This window comes from Myotis davidii, unplaced genomic scaffold (genome assembly GCF_000327345.1).
Source record: "Myotis davidii unplaced genomic scaffold, ASM32734v1 scaffold104, whole genome shotgun sequence".
Lineage (NCBI taxonomy): Eukaryota > Metazoa > Chordata > Mammalia > Chiroptera > Vespertilionidae > Myotis > Myotis davidii.
In genome coordinates, this window is record NW_006296625.1 from 2,919,298 (window position 1) to 2,939,989 (window position 20,692).

At 38.1% G+C, this 20,692-nt stretch overlaps 1 protein-coding gene across 3 annotated transcripts in view; it reads right to left on the reverse strand.

Moving 5' to 3' along the window:
* Positions 1–3,750: 3,750 nt before the first annotated feature.
* Positions 3,751–20,692, reverse strand: part of FILIP1 (filamin A interacting protein 1) — a 173,926-nt gene continuing 156,984 nt past the window's right edge. The window contains exons 6-7 of one of the 3 annotated variants that reach the window (XM_006772168.2): positions 19,461–19,518; positions 3,751–6,896 (exon numbers count right to left, since the gene is read on the reverse strand). In XM_006772168.2, coding sequence (XP_006772231.1) covers positions 6,856–6,896; positions 19,461–19,518 — 99 coding nt within the window. In that variant the 3' untranslated portion in view covers positions 3,751–6,855. Of the gene's footprint in view, positions 6,897–18,688; positions 19,519–20,692 lie in introns of those variants that run through there. The other 2 variants (XM_006772167.1, XM_006772169.2) reach the window with 2 other exon arrangements.

Below are 20,692 nucleotides of genomic sequence, written 5' to 3' on the forward strand. Positions count from 1 at the left end.
CGAGGGGCCCCCTTCACCCCCAAGTGCACAAATTTTTGTGCACCGGGCCTCTAGTATTGATATAAGTGCTTTATAAGATGTGTGCACAAGGGATTATGGGAGGTTTCAGCAGGTACCATATCTTCTTTATGATGTCAAAAATTAAACTGTGGAAGTAAGTACTAAGGTCTGAGTGATATTGTGGTTCTCTACCCAGGAGAGACTATGATCAAAAAGGGGCATAGAAAAAGTAGAATCTTATACGACACTTGTTATTAACTAGAGGCCCAGTGCACTAATTCATGCACCGGTGGAATCCCTTGGTCTGGCCTGTGGGGATCGGACCAAAACCAGCTCTCTGACATCCCCTGAGAGGTCCCAGATTGTGAGAGGATGCAGGCCAAGCTGAGTGACCCCACCAGTGCACAAATCTGTGCCCCGGGCCTCTAGTATGTATGTAAGATCTTTGCTTAATCTCTTCCCATCCATTCCCCCTCCCCCCTTCCCTCTGAGATTCATCAGTCTGTTCCATGTTTCCATGCCTGTGTTTTCCACTCTTGCGTTGAGCATCAGCCCCTTGGTGGTCATTGCACATCATAGCTACCGGCCATATATATATGAATTGCAAAATTCTATACCCTGGCTGATCATATTTTTTTTCTCAAGCAAGATCTCAGCAGCTGTCCTGGAAACAGAGATCTCTGATACTCACCACTTCTGGGAGTCAGATGTTCAGTTTGATAGCTTATATAGTCTATTTGTCCTACTGCTTATGTACACCAACGCTCCATGTGGGAACCAGTGCTTGACCTCTTTGTGAATTGAAAAAGACTGGACACACTTTTCTTATTAAGATAGCATAGCCATTTGGTACTCTGATTAGATAAGATAAGGGCCCTTTGTCTTTGCAGAAAGCATATCTTCTCTTAGAATCAGTGATTATTGAGAGTCATTTTTTTGTTTAATCCAGATACCCTGCATCTGAACCCTTCAGGGGGCACCGAGGTTTCTGCAAGGGAAGAATAAGCAGCCAGAACAATTTGTAGTGAAGGAGATCTAGTACAAAATACCCTGGTTGAGGTACTACTCCTGAAGGAGCAATCCTTTGGGGTTGGGAGTCAATAAGCAGGTGTCTACAAAACACCCTGCCATTTTGACTAAATATACGTCTTGTTCTCAAGGAGGAGAAAGAAATGTGCACTAGGAGCCAGAAAAAACAAAAATGAGAATTTGAGTATGGTCATGGGAAAGGTCTGTGAAGAATAGGGGCAAGGGATAGGACAGCTGGAAGGAGTGGGAAAAGGCCCGTCTCTAGAAGGAATCATATTGCCTTTTGCAAGCATTTATCCAGTACCTTGTATTCACTATAAGGAATATACAAGTCCTGCATTTAAGAAGCTTACAGTCAGCCCTGGTGGTGTGGCTTAGTGGTTTAGAGTGTCAGCCCTTGCACCAAAGCATTGAAGGTTGGATTCCTTTTCAAGGGTACATACCTGAGTTGTAGGTTCGATTCCCAGTCTTGGTTGGGGCACAGGTGGGAGGCAATCAATCAATGTCTCTCTCTCTCTCCCTCCCTCCCTCCCTTCCATGCTCTGGGGAAAAAAAAAAAGTCAATGAAAAAACATCCTCCTGTGAGGATTAAAAAAAAGAAGAAGAAGAAGAAGAAGAAGAGGAAGGCAAAGAATGAACTGGGGAGATAGTTTTGTACACCAAGACCAGTCAATATAGGGCAGAATGGGATAAATGGACTCCTGAAGAGAAACAGAAAAAGATTTTCTCATTAGAGCTGCTTAGCTCTGAAGAAAATGCTGGGGATAATGCCAGGAGAAACTAAAGGAGGACTTAACATCTTTTTAAAAATTCATCTGTGAACTCCAGGGAACTGGGTTCCAACCATTCATCATCTGTGGAACCATGCAGTCACTGAGGGTGGCCCTGTTGAAGGGGGGCCTTACTACTTGAAGTCCTTCATAGGTTCCCTGGGATGTTTAAATACAAATTTCACAAGATTTTAAGGACAGTCAAAAAAAAAAGTATGGTGCAATGCTGCCTATTGCCAACAAGCATAGGGCTCCGGGAAGCAACTGCAGTTTCTACCCTAAGGAAAAATCTGTTGCTCATTAAAGGTGACCCTACTAGCCCAAGGCTCAAAGGGGACAAATCCATTTGAACAAATCTGATGGAAAGCTTGAGACACCATGCTCCTAGGAAGTCATGAAATAAACAATGACTTTTGGCCAGTGCTTTTATTTATTTTTAATTTTGGCCAGTGTTTTTAAACCATGCGCACGAAAGGGCTCCACTCCTCCAAGGACCGAGGCCACAGAGCTGTTCTGTGGGCAAGATCTCTAACATCTGCACTTTCCTTTGGAAAGCATTACTTTGACATCTTCCGTGCCTGCTTTTCTGATATGTATATATTTAAATAATAAACAGGAGAAACCTATTCCTTTGTCCCAAATAAGGCAAAAATAAGTTGGATTGGCTATGGCTATGGACCACTGTCTCTGGCTGATAAAAGAGGTCAGAGCACAACCCCACCATCACCCTCATCCCACTTTGCTGAAACCCTTACCCAACAGCTGTGGGCTGCTGACAAAACCTCAGGAGTGTTTGCTCTACTAAGTAATCTATTTTTAGGAAGTGGTAAAATGTTATTTAAATGTTTATTGACAATGCCTTTGTTGAGGATAAAAGGGTGAAGGGAACCCATAGCCAGTTTCCATCTCTTGGAGTCTTGCAGTTTTTATCTTGTTAAAGAATCAAACTATAAGGTAACTCAGAGGAAAAACACCCTGTTTTCAGCTGGTCCGCTGTACTGCTTCTTATTCACAGTGAAAAATACCGAATTTTAAACAAAATATGAAATGCAGAAGTGAAAACTATTTTAAAGCAAATAATTTAAAATAAGGTAGAATACTCATTTTTAATGATTTTAATTGTATAATATTATGTTCCAACTCAAAGAAGAATATTGCACAATACTTTTATATCACAATTATTATTTTTCTCACTCTCTGGTGAGATTTTGATAAACAAAGTTGACTTTGGAAATAACACAGAGAATGTCTTAATTGGTTAAATTTCAGTCACCTGTGATGAAATGAAAGCAGGATATCACATTCATATAAAAGACAAGTACATATTCATAAATTCACTTGGCTGTAGTGAAAAATAAACTTCTCATGTACTTAATAAAACTTAAAGAAAAAATTGAGAATGCTGTGAAAATAGACTGCAACTCCAAAATTTTTTCATGTACTCTTTTGCTATTGAAAATCCATTACACCTGCAAGACTTCTAAGAATAACTGATCACATATGAAGAAGCTAACATCTGACATTTTTTAAAACAAAATCTAGATTAAATAAATACAATTTTGCACTGTTAACAAAATCTGTGAATGGTAAGGTAAAATTAATCAAATAACATAAACAAACAAAAATAACCCACCAGAAAAAGATGTATCAGGTCATGGCACCTAGAAATATTTCTGTTCAAATGTATGAATCTACAGCATTTTCCCTATGTAACAAACATAGTGTCATCACAGAGTCAGGAGGAAATGCTGAAAGTTTAAGAACATGAAATATTGATATTGTCCAAGCCAGGTGAATCTGTTGGTTGGAGCATCATTTTGGCACCAAAATGTTGCATGTTCTATTCCGTCAGGGCACATACCTAGGTTGTGGGTTCAATCCCAGTCTGGGCACATATGACTGACAGGTAACCAACCAGTGTTTCTTTCTCACATGTTTCTTTCTCTCTCTCCCTCTTTTTCTAAAATCAATAAACATATCCTCAGGTAAGTATTAAAAACATAATAGTAAGATAAATAAAACATTAGTGGTCACTAAGCAACATTAATTCCATGGAACTCCCAATTTTATGAATTCATTACAACCATTTTTATTGTTTCTCCTCTTTGCCTTCTAATTAGTATTTTTAGCAGAGGCACTGCACTGGAGGTCCAGAGGGGGGTATATGCCTCAGGTGCCAGTTGTGTTTTTTAAACTTCCATTATGCGTTTTTGTTAATTTTAGAATTATTGCTTATCAAACTCATGAACACACCCTACCTTTGCTCTATTTTTTATTTATTTCCAGGAAAATTCAACCACAGCATAAAGAGAAAAGACACAAACATATTACACGGTCTGACACAGCATTCACTCTTGCTCTGCCACTGACTTTCAGAAGCTGGGAATTATTTCAGACTTGTTGGTATCTCTGTTAATGCTTAAGTTAGATATTCCACACCATGAATTGTTTTATGGTTGTCCTAAGATACAATTAATTGTTCACATTTGTAAACATTATAGGTCTCTAACATCTGGAATATTTACTCTATCCATTACTTTCATTAAGCCCTAATATTTTATTAAATACTTGAAAAAAATCTTTATACAAGATACCCTCAGAAACACTCTTCTCAAAAAGAAAAGGGTAAAATAATGGGACTAGTTTGTTGTATCTTAAACTGAAAACACTAACTACGATCATACATCAGAAAACAGAATTATTCCATTCAAAACTGATTCTCATTCATATTGATGATTGGAGATTTACTTACAATAAAAGATAGAGAAATTATGTAGCCTAGGATGATGCCAGACTTGCATGAAGGACAATTTTTTCAATTGATATTGGGCTATGACTATTTATGATCTTGTTTGTTTATTCATGAGCTAAGGATATGACGATTTGTTGTTTTCTGTTCGTTTTTAATATTGTGTTCTATTTCAAAACAAGTTTTAAATTTTTTAAACTAATTTTAACCATCTGTCGCTTTAATTCCATTTGGGTTTCAACAGAGGACTTATTTATAGCACGGGCAGAGAAAAGCTCAGCGTCCATTTAAATGACCGATTACACCGTCATCCTCACTCAGCATTGCAAGTACCAAACTTCATTATAAATTCGGGAAAGATAAAACTTCAGATCCAAATATACATAAATTACTTGTAGCATTTTAAATTAAAGTCAGGAAATATTTAAAGTCTTATCTTCTAGCCTTTTCACAATTAGTGTAATAACATTCCCACAAGTTGAGAAAAAGTTATTTGCTTCAAATGCTAATCTGTGATATATCTGAATATGTTTGCCGTCAGAAATATTGGCAAAAATGGAACTTAATTGTGAGTGAAAAATATATAACAATACTAAATAAAACCTTTCCCTAGTTGAAAACGTCATTCAGAAACATTTGCAGAAAACAAAACCCAAAACAACAATTTCTTAAATCTTCACACAAATATATCTAGTTTTCTTTAACCAGTAATCAGAACCCTGCAGGTTATGTGACACATACAATCACTCAAGCTAGGGCAAGCCTGCTATAGCATTTCTTTTACTTACAAAGATCAAAACTAATTTTACATAAAATATAGTAATTTCATATGTAATACCTACTGACTATAATTTGCTAATTCCACAAGGTATACCTTAATACCTTACAAAGTTCCATAGGGGAGGAAATCCAACATTAATTTTTCTATTCCAGAGACTCAGTGTGGACTCCCCGCTTTGGGCATATAAACCTGGGGACAGCCTGTGGTCTGGAGAAATGGGCCAACAGTATTATTTGTGTGGTTTTTAGCTATCCTTGTGACACCCAGAGCAGAGCTTCTTTAATCTAAGTAAAGTTACATGATAGATGATTCCTGCCTTCAGAAACTGATGTGTCAAATATTTATTTATCTTAGTTACCTTTTAAAAACCTTATTGACAACATGTCCACATTGACAAAGTCTTTAAAAATAAAAACCCTATATTAAGGCTTTCAAGTAGACTTTAGATGCACATTTGCACATAAATTTAAGTTCAACAGCAGCTCTGACATTGAGATTTAAGTAATTCATGTGCTTTTTATCTTTAAAGAATATATTCTCTAACCTATATGTGATTTCTGAAAATCTGTCCAACTCCTATCTACAAGAAAAAAATTAGGCATTTCTATTACCATTTTTTAAAAAGATGCTGATACTTTCTAGGTTGGTTTTTTATTTTTAGGCTTTCATTTAGGTAGATTGTGAGAAATATCTTGAGATCCTTTTTCTAAGTCCTGTACTAAGTAAATAATGCAAACAGAAAGATAATTGAACTACCGGTTGAAGGTGTTTCTATAATCCTTACATGTTAAACTCATACATCTCCTTTTATTCATTTGTTCCATATGAAAATCAATTCATTCAAGGGTTTTGGCACAGAACACTAGAAAGAGCAACTTTAAAAAAACTGTAAGTGTTTAAAATTAAACTTTAAACCAGACCATTATCTGTTAGTGTTGAACCGTGATCAGAACCACAACACTGTACAAGCAATAATAAAAACTCTTCCAGAAGCTCCTGCTTCTGTTCTACCTCTTGAATTTCTTTCAGGAAATATATAGTGTTGTACTTTCTTTTCTTCAGAAATAACAAGTTGATCAAAGAAAATGATTATAGGTTACTGTTGTAAATGCACCAATACCCATGCTTTGAAGAACTGACAGTGTATTCTACAGATATACTATATGTGCCATAGACTATGAAAAAGGAAACACTTTAGGGAAAAAAAATCACACCACAAAGTGTGTTATAAAAATAAATTACATAGCATGTGCCCATGGACCTGAAAGCTTTGCAAAAGGAGGAGAAATTGCTTTTGACACAAAGATTGAATTGCTCTTGCAACCTATTTTTATATTATCAGCAATGCCATTTTCAGCTTTTACAATATATCCTCAAAAAAAAATTCACTGGAAGTAGAAAATTATTTTCAGTAGTGATCAGTAGCCTGGAGGACCTTAGTGATGATGGAGAGCTGTAGTAATACTATCCATTCAACAGGGATTCAGAGGCAGTACACACACCCAGTATGTGCTTGATTTACCATTTCATCGGGAGTTCATGCGTAGCTGGTGAATGATGATGCTTTCTATAAAGAGAAGAAAAACACAGCATTTTCAATTACGCTGAAACCCAGATCAATAGTTTATGTGAGGATCAACACCACATCATTTCATTAAAGACCATAGATGTTAAACAACACAACAAACAAAAACAGGTACATGAGCCCAATAGCTTCTCCTGCAGTGTTTTACTACTCTTGAGTAACATCTTTGTATTGGTGTAGGTGCTTTACCTACAAAATTCTTAAAGCTTTTCAGAAACCACGTCTAATATTCTAACAATATTAGATCAATTTTTACTCAAGCAAAGAATTAAACACAAAGACAGTAATTACTACATACAAGCCCCATAGTGGGAAACCAGACTATTTCCTAGAAGTAACTCACCTAGAAGTAACTTTCTGTTCTGAACAATATTCATATACTTTTAATTTCTTTTTTAATGCGTCTGAACTTGAGTTTTAATAAGGAAATATTCATTATCTACTCTTAAGAAGTTAATAAACACAGGTAACTTACTTGTGTCTCTGACTGCTTTTTGCATGATTCCATATATGCTTTTAAATCTAAATTCATTCATATAAAAGTAAATAAAAAATAGATTGAGATAGCAATTAGAACAGTACGAGCCACATTGTGGGGGTGTGATATTTATATGTATTGATTTATTTTATTTTAGCTTAATCTATATGCCTTCATGGACAAGTATCTTTTTTTTATTCTATCATTCAAGGATTGTTTATTGAGGCCCAATTACGTGCACATTACTGTGCTAGGCATGGAACTACCTTGGTGAGAAAAAATGACAGAGTCTTGTCATTGCTGAGATTATAAAGAGCATAGGAAATAAATCTAAGCCTCAAATGGTTCCTCTGTCTGAAAAAACTATTACCTCCCTGTCACATATGGCAATGTTGTAAGTGTAGAAAATAACATCAGGGTTTATCAATAGGGTGAGAAAATTTCCACTTATTATTTTCACTTTAATTTTAAATATTAGTTTAATTTTTATTTTTACTTCAGTAATTTATATCTAAGCATTAAATATAGTACATTATGTCATAGACCTATTGGTTTGTGCTAATTATGTTCAGTGGGTCAAAAACAAAATGTTTCTTAATTTTTTCATTAAATTACCACTAGGGGGAGATATTTCCATTCTTTCCTTCTACCTATCAATTAAATTTGGGATAAAGCAGGTAAGAAAGCAAAATAAAATAAAATGTATAAATGTTTACATTTAAATGTAAAATTTTTATAAAGCTTTTATGGCATACATATGATTTTTTCACTATACCGGAAACCTTTAAGAATCATCCTCATGTTTTTCACTGGAAAATTGTTCTAGCTTTATAATCTTTCAGTGCCTAAAAATATATCAAAATCTTAAGGCAAAAACTAAAAACACTAATTAAAATATTTTGTAGTTAAAAATCACTATCTAAGATTAAAATGCTATTTCCCACTCAACACTTTAAAAAAAAAAAATTTTCTGTAGCCCTAATTGGTTTGGCTCAGTGGATAGAGTATAGACCGCTGACTGAAGGGTCCTGGATTGATTCTAATCAAAGGCATGTGCCTCGGTTGCGGGCACCATCCCTGGCCCTGGTTGGGCGTGCAGAAGGCAACCAGTCTATGTGTCTCTCTCACATTGATGTTTCTCTCTCTCCCTTCCACTCATTAAAAATCAGTGGGAAAATATCCTCGGGTGAGGATTAACAACAACAAAATTTCTGTAATTTTTCTAAGAGTGAAAATGCATAGTTCTCAAATATCCGTAATAGAATTAAAGCATCTTTCCCGTTTTCCTCTTTTTAAAAAAATAGAAAATATACATTTTAAAAAGTGAAATCCACATTGTTCTTTATTGTAGATGTAATTCAGAATGGTGGTGCCTTTGTTTCCTCACTACAGAATAAGGGTATTGGAGATCATCTCTAAAATCCCTTGTGGGGCTACTATTTTGTGTTACTGTCATACCATCTTCTCTCACCTTGAGTGTGCAGACCTCTAAATTCCTAGAGTCGCCTTCTCTTAATCTAGCACTTTGTAATCTCCATAATAATAATAGCTCTTCATAATTATCACTTGGTAAAAATATATATATGGCAAAAAGATTCATCCATACATAGAAGAATGTCTTGGTTGGACCATTACATTTTATTATTGTATTTAAGTTAGCGAAGTGGTCACCTATGCATGGCATATATGCTAATGCTATTAATCAGATTGTGTTACTAGAAAGACTGTCTCAGAAATACTTGACAATGCCAAATAGAGTTTTTTTAATTCTATTTTAATAATAAGATATGGTGTTTAACACTTATGTTTATAAACTTTAAAGGAATACAGTTAAGCTCAAGTTATTTTGTTTTGTATACATGGAGACATATTTTATCTTGTTTCTAGAGTTAGTGAGATAATACCTATATGATAGTGGCTCTATTGATTTATACTGACTAAACATATTTATTAAATCTGTCTTTGCTTATCATCTATGTTTTGCCCAAACCTATAAACTAAAATAAGCATTGCCCGGCCACTACACAAAATTGTGAGAAATTTTTTTTTAAATGTTGTTTTAAATTATTAAATTTTGAGATGACTCATTACACAGCAAAACTACCTGATGGAGCCTGACTGGTGTGGCTCAGTTAGTTCAGTTGGTTGGACATCATCCTATGCACCAAAAGGTTGCTGGTTTGATTTCTGGTTAGGGCAAATGCCCAGATTTCAGGCTCAATCCCTGGTAGGAAGCAGCCAATGTCTTGCTCTCACATCAATGTTTCTCTTTCTCTCTCCCTCTCCCCTCCTTTCTTACTAAATATCAATAAAAATGTTTTTTAAAAAAATAACTATCTGAGACATATGGTGACCAGCAAAAAGAACAAAAAGAAATGCTCTGGGGCTTAATACCATTATTTGTCTTAAAAAAAAAACAAACAGAATTCCCAAGTCTCTTCCATTTTTATGATTCAGTACAATAAAAGTCTCATAAATTTTATTGAAGTTACAAAGTCAATGAGCAAATCTTATTCCATCTCCTACTCTGTCTTCACTGAATCTCATACAAAGACCAATAATAGGTCATTTAGGTCCTCTAAAGTGAGCTAAGTAATAAGTACAATTCTATAATAATTTTTTACAGATACCATTTTTCTGACATTTATAATTTGTAGAGGCAGATTAAGACCAAAGGCCATTATTAATTACCACCTCTATCAACAAACTCAAAATAGCAAAGCACTTAAATTGGGGGCCTTCTGATATGCAGACATTTAATAGCACCATTTCCTTTCTTCTAATTGGAAGAAGAAAAAAAATATTAGTTAACATACACACATGGAGATATTAGATTTTTATATATGTTTGACATTAACAGTTTACCAAAAACACTTAATGGCATTTTCTTCTATGTGTTTCCCTTAAGTGTTATCTTTATTTATTTATTTTTAAGGAACTTCAGGTAACACACTAAATACATTATTTGTTATTATGATTTATTGTGAAATGATGTAAATTATGAATTCATTTTTTTATTACACTAGCTAAAATACCTTCCATGGAAAGGAAGTTTAATGTATTATCAATTCCTAATTACAGTTGACTTCTGACCTCACTAACTACTCATCCTCCTTGGGTGGTATCTCAAAACTACTGGCCAGCCAGATGATGAGATCCAAGATGGGATTTGGAAATTTGGGGGAGACTATCTCTTCAGTGTTAGAGTGGGGCAACCTGGCAACAAATTCGAATTCTGATTCCTCCCAGGAGAGCTCCTTGGCTGTGGAGTAGGAAAGATGAACTCCTTGGAAAGTCATTGTCTTCCTCCCAAGCAATGCATAACTTATGCTCTGCCAAACTCTCTGCAAGGGAACACATGAGCTCTGAATTTTAAAAATCTTCTCTAGTAAATGAGACCAGATCACTTTTATAGATAGCCTCTAAGCCAGTGATGGCGAACCCTTTGAGCTCGGCGTGTCAGCATTTTGAAAAACCCTAACTTAACTCTGGTGCCGTGTCACATATAGAAATTTTTTGATATCTGCAACCATAGTAAAACAAAGACTTACATTTTTGATATTTATGTTATATATTTAAATGCCATTTAACAAAGAAAAATCAACCAAAAAAATGAGTTCACGTGTCACCTCTGACACGCGTGTCATAGGTTCGCCATCACTGCTCTAAGCTCACACACTAAAGACAAACATAGCAGAGGTTCTATTTACTGCAAGACGTTGTATCAGCAAAGGAGGACTGCTTCAACCACAGGAAACTGCATACCAAGTTACAGAAAACATTGCTCTTGAGTTTTGTATCAGTTTGTCTGGCTTATGGCCTGCTTCCCAGGTCCCATAGTCCCTACGCCCCAAGGGCTCTGCCTGGAGAGCAAGGCACCAGCTGAGGACTGTGCTGTTCTTCCTGCCCACCAGGTACCAAGACCAGCTTTGAAGTTGCTGTTCGCTAGGTATTTTATCCACCTGCAAAAATGTCCTACGTTCTGTACCTTTAAGAAATAGGAGTGCCTAGATGTTTACTTTTAGGGTTCTCATTCTAATAAACTGCATCAACATTCAGTCCTATTATGATCGCATTCATAAATTAATCACTTCTGATAAGACATCTGTTTTAAATAGGAAGTCCAATAAACTTCCTCTGTTGACTTGGACTTGTTCCTTCTTTTGGATTCAGCTCAGCTAATTAAAAATACTTCCGCTAATCAGTGCTGTCATTTTCTTCAGGAAACTTTTCAACCAGATGATATAAATTCTCTTGGGGTTTCTCAACCACCTAATAGTTATTTACTTCCTTCCAAAACATTTCCCACTCCATCATCAGCCCAAATCCCCTTACCTCTCACAAGTTACCAATAATCACAGTTATGCCTGGTAACTTCTTTTTCAGGCAAGCTAATCCTTATCTCACATAGATTACTGTTTCCCAGATACAAGCAAATTGGAACTAGTTCTCCTACATATAACATTAATTATTTTTTAAAATCTAAATTAAATGGTAGAAAAATAGGTAAATATTTGAGCCACAATACTCACGTTCTCCCTTTTTGGAAACAGATGCTAACTGCCTCGTTTGAGCTAAGCCTATGACTGGTCACACAGCATAGCATGGAAAATAGCATTATGGGTGAAAATTGAGAAGGACATTGTGCTTTTTACATAAGTACAACAATATCAAAGTATTATTATGCTTTGTCACATAGTCCCCATGTAGATATCTCCATGTCTCAAAAACACTTTGACAATATTATTTTGGCCCAATGAGTATGGATGTTTTAGTTTATGTATGTATATATATATACTTTGCTCACTTGAAGTAGTTTCATATGAAATAATGAATAATATACTGGGAGAAACGGAAGACGTGGTTTGGTCGTTTAATAAGATGGTTAGACATCTTTAAGCCTTCTAGTTTTTCTTGTTTTGTTTTCATCATTAATAATCGATGTAATTATCTTCTGGACCTCTAATGTCCGGCTCAGCTCTAACCAGCCCTTGACTTTGGAATTCTGTCCATCACACATTAGTATAAGTAGAAAGGCCAAACTACTTTTACCAGATAAGCAATTAACCATTAGTTCTTAGGAAGAGTGTTATGTCAGAGTCCTTCTAAGTTGCTTGCTAAACAATCATAAAGCATATCACATTATGAGTACAAGAAGGAATGCCAGAATCATAAAAGATTATAACTAAATGCTAAGCCAAACCAAGGTAAGGTGATTTGCCAAAGGTTAGACAGCCATACTCCTGTGTCTGGTACCTAGTCCACTGTTCAGCAACCCACTCTTTCTGGAGATTCACCTTGACATCTATTCTAAATCTACCTGCTGCTTCTTGGTGGTGGTGTTGGGCCCTCTAAAATGACAGCATTTCTGATCTGTTTTAGAGGGTCCTTCATGACTCTAAAGAGCATGATAAACCCCCTCCTGAAACTTCCTCTTTCCTGAAGTGTCATTTGTGCTCCTCATTCATGTTTATACTTCACAGTAACCTCTCAGGCCCCCTTAGTTCTCCACAAGTGTGAGGGCTTCAGAGGCAAAAACTCCCCAGTCCCAGACCCTTGGCTGTTTTGTATTCATTACGTGCCATGGTGCCTCTGGAGGGAAACAGAAGTAACTCACACTCTCCAGAATGCAGCACCTGGATTTCCTCTAATTATCTCTGTTACCTCCGTGTCCTCACACATGGTATGTCCGCACCCTCCATATCATTCTCATGGGCTTGCATGCAGACAAAGGGAAGAAGCAAGAGCCCCTCTTTCTTCCCCAGCTTTCAGCCATCCTTTAAGTGCTGGTTTTCTTTTTCTACAGTAAGTGCCCACGTTTTACAGCAATGGACAGGCTTTAAACCCCAAGATAGACTCTGAAAGTATGGTTTGTCAATGTTTTTAAAAGAGACTTTGAACATAGAAGGTCACACCCACCAGAAGGAAAGGTAGGAGAAAGGACAATCAAGGGAGAGGAACAAGTTGGTCAAATCCAGGAAAGGTGCCTGGCCTGCTATGCAAGCCATTCTGTAGGCATGGGCGGCAGGAGTCCGGACAAGGGAAAGGGAGGGACGCTCAGAAGACTGAGATAGAGCGCTAGGTCACAAAGAGCCTGGAGTGCCATACCAAGGAGTTGGCATTGTATTCTACAGGTAGTGATGAACCCTTACCGGGTTTTCAAATAGAAGTGTGATATGACCAACTTGAACTTTAGAAAACAAAATGGAAAATGAAGCAGAGAGTTTTCTGGAGACTATGAAGCCAGTTATGAGAGTATCAGAACAATTCAGACTGAGGAATCTCAGAGGGAAGGAGGGTAGGGGGCAGGAAGAGATTAAGCAAATAATTTATATGCATTACCTATGGACACAGACAATAGAGTGGTGAAGGCCTGGGGCAGGGCAGGAATCAGAGGGGGACAGGGGGAGAGAAAGGGGGACATCTGTAATACTCTCAACAATAAAGATTTTTTAAATGTACAAGTAGCCCATAATAAAGGCTCAAAACATTAAAAAAAGAGAGAGAGAGAACTATTCAGATGAGAATTAAAACCGCAACTCAGACTGTGGTGGGAGAAATGGAGATGTGGGTTCAGGTGCTGGAGGTGTTAGGGGGTAGACTATGAGAGACTTGCTGAATGAGTCTATTTGATGGGTGAGGACAACAGGGGAGCCTCAAATAGCTCCCAGGTCGCTAGCGTGGGGCATTAGGTGGATCAGGACATCCCTGCTGATGTGGAGAATAATAAGAGGAGAAGACTTGGAAGGGGGGTGGAGAAGGTGTTGAGACTGCTTTGAGACAAGCTGAGCTGGAGACAGCGGCTTGGTAGTTTTCAGCACATAGGTGATAGCTGAAGCCACGGGATGGATAAAATAACAAGGACTAGCATGTTGTGTAGGAAAGTTGCTGTTGATAGAGACAAGGAAACAATAATCCTTAAGACATAAGCATAAAACGAGGAGCCATCAAGGGAGACTGAGGCGGAGCAGCCAGAGAGGTCAAAGGAAAACCAGAGGAGATTAGATGTCTTGGTCACAGAGGAAAAAGAGCATGACCTCATTCTGTTTTCACCCTTTCCAGAGACTAGAAATTTATTTTCTGAAAAACCAACCTAAGAAGTTCTGGACCTACGTAAATTAGCAGCACAGACTGAATACAGGGGAGTGGAAAAGTTGACACAATGAACTATGAGACTCTCCATGTCCCCTCTCCTGACCTATTCCCAGAGAGGATTTTTCTCTGTAGAAACTATTGGGAGGTATATTCCAAAAAATAGACAGACAGACAGAAGGAAAAGAAGGAGAAGGAGAGGGAGGAGGAGGAAGAGGAGGAGGAGGAGGAGGTCAAAGGAAGGAAGGAAGGAAGGAAGGAAGGAAGGAAGGAAGGGGAGGGAGGGAGGGAGGAAGGAGGAAGGGAGGAAGAAAGGAAGAAAGAATTAAGCAAAGGAAGTAGTAGAAGATAAGAAATCCAGAAAACAGAGGGTTTAACATGGCAAAAGGACAGCAGGACAGCTGTGCAGCAGGCCTAGAAGACAAGCAGTCCAGAATAAGTAGGGAAGCAGAGGACTGAACTAGGAAGGCCTCCAGCAAAAAACGTGAAACTGATGTGTTTCAAGGCTTGGTAGGTGCTTGGCAGACCTATTGGAGCATTTGTAAAAAGTAAAGATGAATACATAGAAAACCAAGCAGATGAAAAATGAAGCAATTATTCATTTGAAAGGGGAAAATGATAAGAAGAAGGAAATAGTCATAGTGTACTACTTGACTCAGCAAGAAACAATATTTAAATTTATACCAGAAACATATTAATATATAACATTCAAATGCTGACTGGTGATTTATTTTTTAAAATGTGTGGCCCTGGCTGGTTGGCTCAGTTGGTTGGAGCATTGTTCCATACACCAAAAAAGGTTGTAGGTTTGATTCCCAGTCTGTGCACATAACTATGTTGTGGGTTCGATTCCCCAGTTGGGGCATGTACAAGAAGCAACCAATCAATGTTTCTCTCTCAGATCAATGTTTTTCTCTTTCTCTCTCTCTCTCTCTCTCTCTCTCTCTTCCTTTCTCTCTAAAAATCAATGAAAACATATCCTCGAGTGAGGATCAGAAAAAACACACTATGATATAATCATATTGGGAGGATGGAAAAAGGGGAAAGACAGGACATGTGAGAGGATTAAATCCTCAATCATCAAGACAATAATGGAAAGACAAAAATTAATATCTAAAATTGATGAATAAAAAGCCAGAATACAAGTATATTATTTAGTAATCTGGAGAAACATCTAAGAGTTAGGAATTATTTTCTCCAGGGGGCACAACTTACAGAAAAGGACAGTAAGATAAGGAACAAATGTTTTCATTATCTTTTACCACTGGCTGACATTTTACTATGAATAAAAATTAACAGTAATAAAAAGTAACTCAAGATAAATGGAAAGTATGGAAATGGAGGCATTACAGTTTGAGGGTCTGTCAATGGCTTAACTTGGCAGGAGGGAGACAGGGCAGTAGCTGTAGAGGACTACACAGCTGAAGAAAGAACTGTTATAAAATAAAAGAGACCAGAGCATATTTATATCCGGTGTGGAGGTAACAACTGAAAAGGAGAAGTTGAAAGAGCAGAGACTGAGGAGCTAACTAATGAGGAGACCCTGGAGGAGGAGGTAGATGGTAAACACTAGCCTTCATCTGGGTTGAAGAAATTTTGGAATCAAACATCCTTGTTTACTGGGAAACCATCTCTGTGGCCATCTTGCTGCCGCTTCCTTTCTCTCTCTGTCCTCTGTCCTCCCACATAAATGTGCTCTTCCCATCTAATATCCCTGGGAAAGGTTTCCAATCAGGAAAGTCTCACTCCTTCCCTAGTATTCTAAAGCTATGAAGGAATGAGAAATTCAAATCTCTGCATTTTACATTCTTGGACATGTTTATTTCCCTGAAATTATACTTTTCCCACAGGGCACATCAGAGCTATTTCTTCACTCTCTTCCTGAAGATATTCAATAAGAGATCTTAATACCGTACCCTTAATGAAGACACTAAAATCTCTAGCAAGCCCACTGTCATGCATTAACTTGTCCTCAATGAAAATCTGATAAAAATGCAGTAGCAACTGAATGACTCCGATTAAGCAGGTGGCTTAGGAAGGTCATTTTCAAGAAATAATAAATACCCTTAGGGCCATGTCCCATATAGAAACGTTTGCACTGACCATCATGCCTGCTACTTGTCAGCACATAATTATTCTGAGGAAGGGAATACCAGGGCCTCCTCTGTCCCTGTGAAGATGGAGCCCTGCACGTCCTTGGGGGGCACCAGCACATTGAAATCTGTGGAAATGACTCTCCTCCGCCAGGGTGGGACTGAGCAGCAGCTATACACAGCAGCTCTGGTGAGACGCCTTTTATTTTACTACACAATGCTATGTTCCAGGACGGGAAAACGACTCTAACCTTTTCATCCCATTCACTCTTATAAAGAAGCATATTCAACTGCATCTTAAAAACATTATACTCACGAATGGAAGCTGGAGTTGGAGTGCTTTTAATCCTCCACCTCCTGTCCCCAGTGGATTTCATTTCTGATATGTGGTTTAGAACAAAGTTATCCAATAAATGTAGAGTTGATTCTAAAATTACAAAGAAAAACTGCCATGGCAGTTGCTCTTTATCATTTCTGAAAAGTGAATATGTGTTGTTCTGCCAAGTTTTCTTAGTAGTTGTACTTTGCAGGTGGCTCTGTTCCAAGGTCCAGATGTATAAACATCCTGTACATGCACTGCTAAGCCTTTTGGAGTGCTCTCCCTGCAGCTGGTATGGCCTTCCAGGCAGAAACGACGTAAGCATGATGTGAGCAGGTAAAAGCAAAAACAGCAACAGGGACAATAAGATTATGATAAAAGTCACTGAAAAACGGCAGGTAAAGTCAAAAGGAATGCAGTGTTTCATACTTTTGACACCTTCAGTTGCTTAAATACAGTATGTTACGGTACAGTAGCAATAAATACCCTAAATGCCATAGAATGTCCTTGATTTTGAAAAGGGTTGTGTCCACTTTACAAAAGGGGGGAAATTCCCTTTTAAAAAAATACAAGGCTGCCCTAACCAGTTTGGCTCAGTGGATAGAGCGTGGGCCTGTGGACTGAAGGGTCCCAGGTTCGATTCTGGTCAAGGGCATGTACCTTGGTTGCAGGCACATCCCCAGTGGGGAGTGTGCAGGAGGCAGCTGATCGGTGTTTCTCTCTCATTGATGTTTCTAACTCTCTATCCCTCTCCCTTCCTCTCTGTAAAAAATCAATAAAATATGTTTTAAAAAAATACCAGGCAGTATTCAAAATGGAAAGATCTCTTATTTAAACTTGTTCAAAGTCATATTTCATAAAATCTTCATTCTCAGTCTCTCTGCTTTTCTACCTTGAAATCCCGTTATTATGGCATGTCTCTCATGGTTGCTCAACATTTTAAAATATATATGCTGAGAACTGATGAGCTGTAGGCAACAGCGATCGGATTAAAGTGAATGTAAATACTGTGAGGCATCTACCACCATCGTGTGTAATTCAAGTCCAAGTTCTGTAAGGGATAGGAAATCTGGTGTGAAAAGAACTTTGAGAAGAGTCTATTTATCACGAAGGATGATGAATCAAGGGCTAAAAACCAATCATCTGTTCTTTTTTATCTTCCCCCCATTGAATCAAAAATCTTGACAAATTTGCTCCCCATGTAAGACCTCATATCCTATGCTGCAGGTATTAGCCTTGAGCTCATTTGTGGTTATTTGACTATGAAGCCGCATCTACTTTAACATGGTTAGTCTGCCCACAAAGACACCTGGCATTTTGCACTCACACACTGCTTCATGCTGATTAAACCATGCTTAAAATTAATGAAAAGGATACAAACACAAGTAAAAATGACAGGAATAATAATCCCATTCTCTACAACACACACACACACACACACACACAATCATGAACTGATTTTATATTTGCAAATAAAGTTCACAATTAACTGAGGAAAATATTCAATTCAGTTAAGGTCTGTATGATGTCATGTTTTTTCTTGGCATTAACATATCAGAATTTACTTCCTGCTATTTCCTACCCATTACGACCTCTATTGAGCCATAAGGGGCCATTTGGTGGCTCTATTCAAACCGCTCCAGGATTTAAATCAATTGCGCACTTGAATAGAACAAGAGTATGACATTAATGGCTCTAAAATTATTGTCTATGAAACTCTGGGAATGTTTTTGAGATGGCCAAAACCTCTATCTACCACACACACAGACACACACAAATAAGTAAAACTCTGTTTTAGGACTCCATATTTCATTTCCATTTTATTTCACATTCAAATTATTTCCTGAAATCATCTCAGAGGCTTTTGTTTTGGCAAAACTTTAGAACTCCAGGCCCTGTGATAACTAGATGTTCCAGCACAAGAAGCAAATTTGGGATGTGACAGAGGCAAATGGCAATCATTAAACTACTTCCTATTTCATAATAGAATTTTTGAAAAATCAATTACTGTGGAACAAGGCTGTTAAGTGTGATTTACCATCAAGAAATATGGGAGCAGGCTTTGGAGAGGAGTTTATTCAGCGCCCATATCTCACTGATAAAGAAACTGAGGTTCAGATGGGTTTGTTGATGGATCCATTTTCTAGAAGCAAAACGGGGACCAGAGGTCAAGCTCCAGCCTCAGGCCCAGCTTCCTCCACCAGGCACACGGCAAACAGTAGTTTTGTTGGTTAGTTCCCCAGCATCAAAACAAATTTACAAAATAGGAAAGACATGTGACTATTAGTAGATGACTTTATAAACACGGTATTTAAAACTTAAATTAGTACAGGTAAAGAATTGGCACGCATGGACGGAGGTTTGTTTCCACCGTAGCAGTAGCATCTGCACAACATACCCCCTCAGCCACTGCCCTCAGCCCTTCCCCCCTCCAAGAGAGGTAGCGCTGCCGGCTGCAGATTTCTTCAGCTCTATTTTCATAGACTGAGTCTCAGCTCGAGGCTCGAATTTGGTCAGATTTCCTGCTCCTGAGGCTGCCACTACTGGCTTTCCTGCTTTCATACCTTTTGACATAGGAATGCGGGTGGGTGTAGGCCGCTGGGATGACCCGTCTTGTCCTGACTGTAAAAGACAGAAACACAGAAACACAAAGGAGATGGTCGTGAGTTTCCCCCGGATGTGCTGGCTCTGAACGAGAGCAGGACTCTTGCCACAGATAACCCCTCCCCAAGCTAAATGATCCTTAGAAACTTGGAGTCAGTATCTAATCCACTCTGATTGCCTCCTGTTCTCTCCTGAAGTATCTATGCCTAACTTCCTTCTCTTCTCAAGCTCCTACCCTATCTCCTCTACCCTTACTGAAGATGGCCTGGCCTCCTGTTTCACAGAGAAAATACAGGCCTGGCCTAAACTCAGGCAGTTTTATTCCTACTGTTCCCCCAAATTACCGCCACTTTCTTCAGTCTGCAGACCAACACTATCCACTAAGCCAAACCAGCTAGGGCTCCTCCACTTTCTTTAACTTGCCAGCTCTCCTTTTACCTCCTAAGAATTCAGACTCTTCTCATTTTTTACTGTAACTGATGACCACACCCTCCTTCTTGAAGTGCCTCTAAAACTCTCCTGCCATAATTTGTTACTTGAATCTCACCCATCACATCCGGTTGTGATGACTGCTTTTTAATCTCTTGCTGGCTTGGCTCCTTGTTCCAGCTTGGCTGCCTGCAAAATGTGGGCATCACCATATTCCATCCTTAGCCCTCGTTTAATTTTTTGCTTTCACGCTGAAAATCACCTCAGTTATCACCCCAGGTGTTGACAAGTTCCAGACCGTAAGCCTTCAATGCTCCCCTTAAAACAGATCCAGGTTCCAACTACTTCGCTAAACATTCCCAGTGTCCCTCAGGCATCTCAAATATAACACCCCCCAAACATTACTTATCTTCTCCTCCAGACAGTAGTCTTCCTATGTTTCTTATCCGATCCACCCATACATCCAAGCCAGAAACCTCAGAGCCGTCCTTCATACTCAATTTGTCATGAAATCTTCAATTCCGTCTCCAACATAGCTCTGCCCTCATTTTCCCTGCCATAGCTCAAGCCTACGCCATCTCTAGCCTAGAGAATTGCCACGGTGTCTCTGCCCTCAGTCTCTGTCCCCTCCAATTTATCCTTTATACTGTTTTATACACATATCTTTCTAAAACATAAATAGTGTAATGTTTTCAAATCATCTCTACCCTTTCAACACCCTTTATCTACTCTATGAGATTAAACCCAAATTTCATAGTAAGAC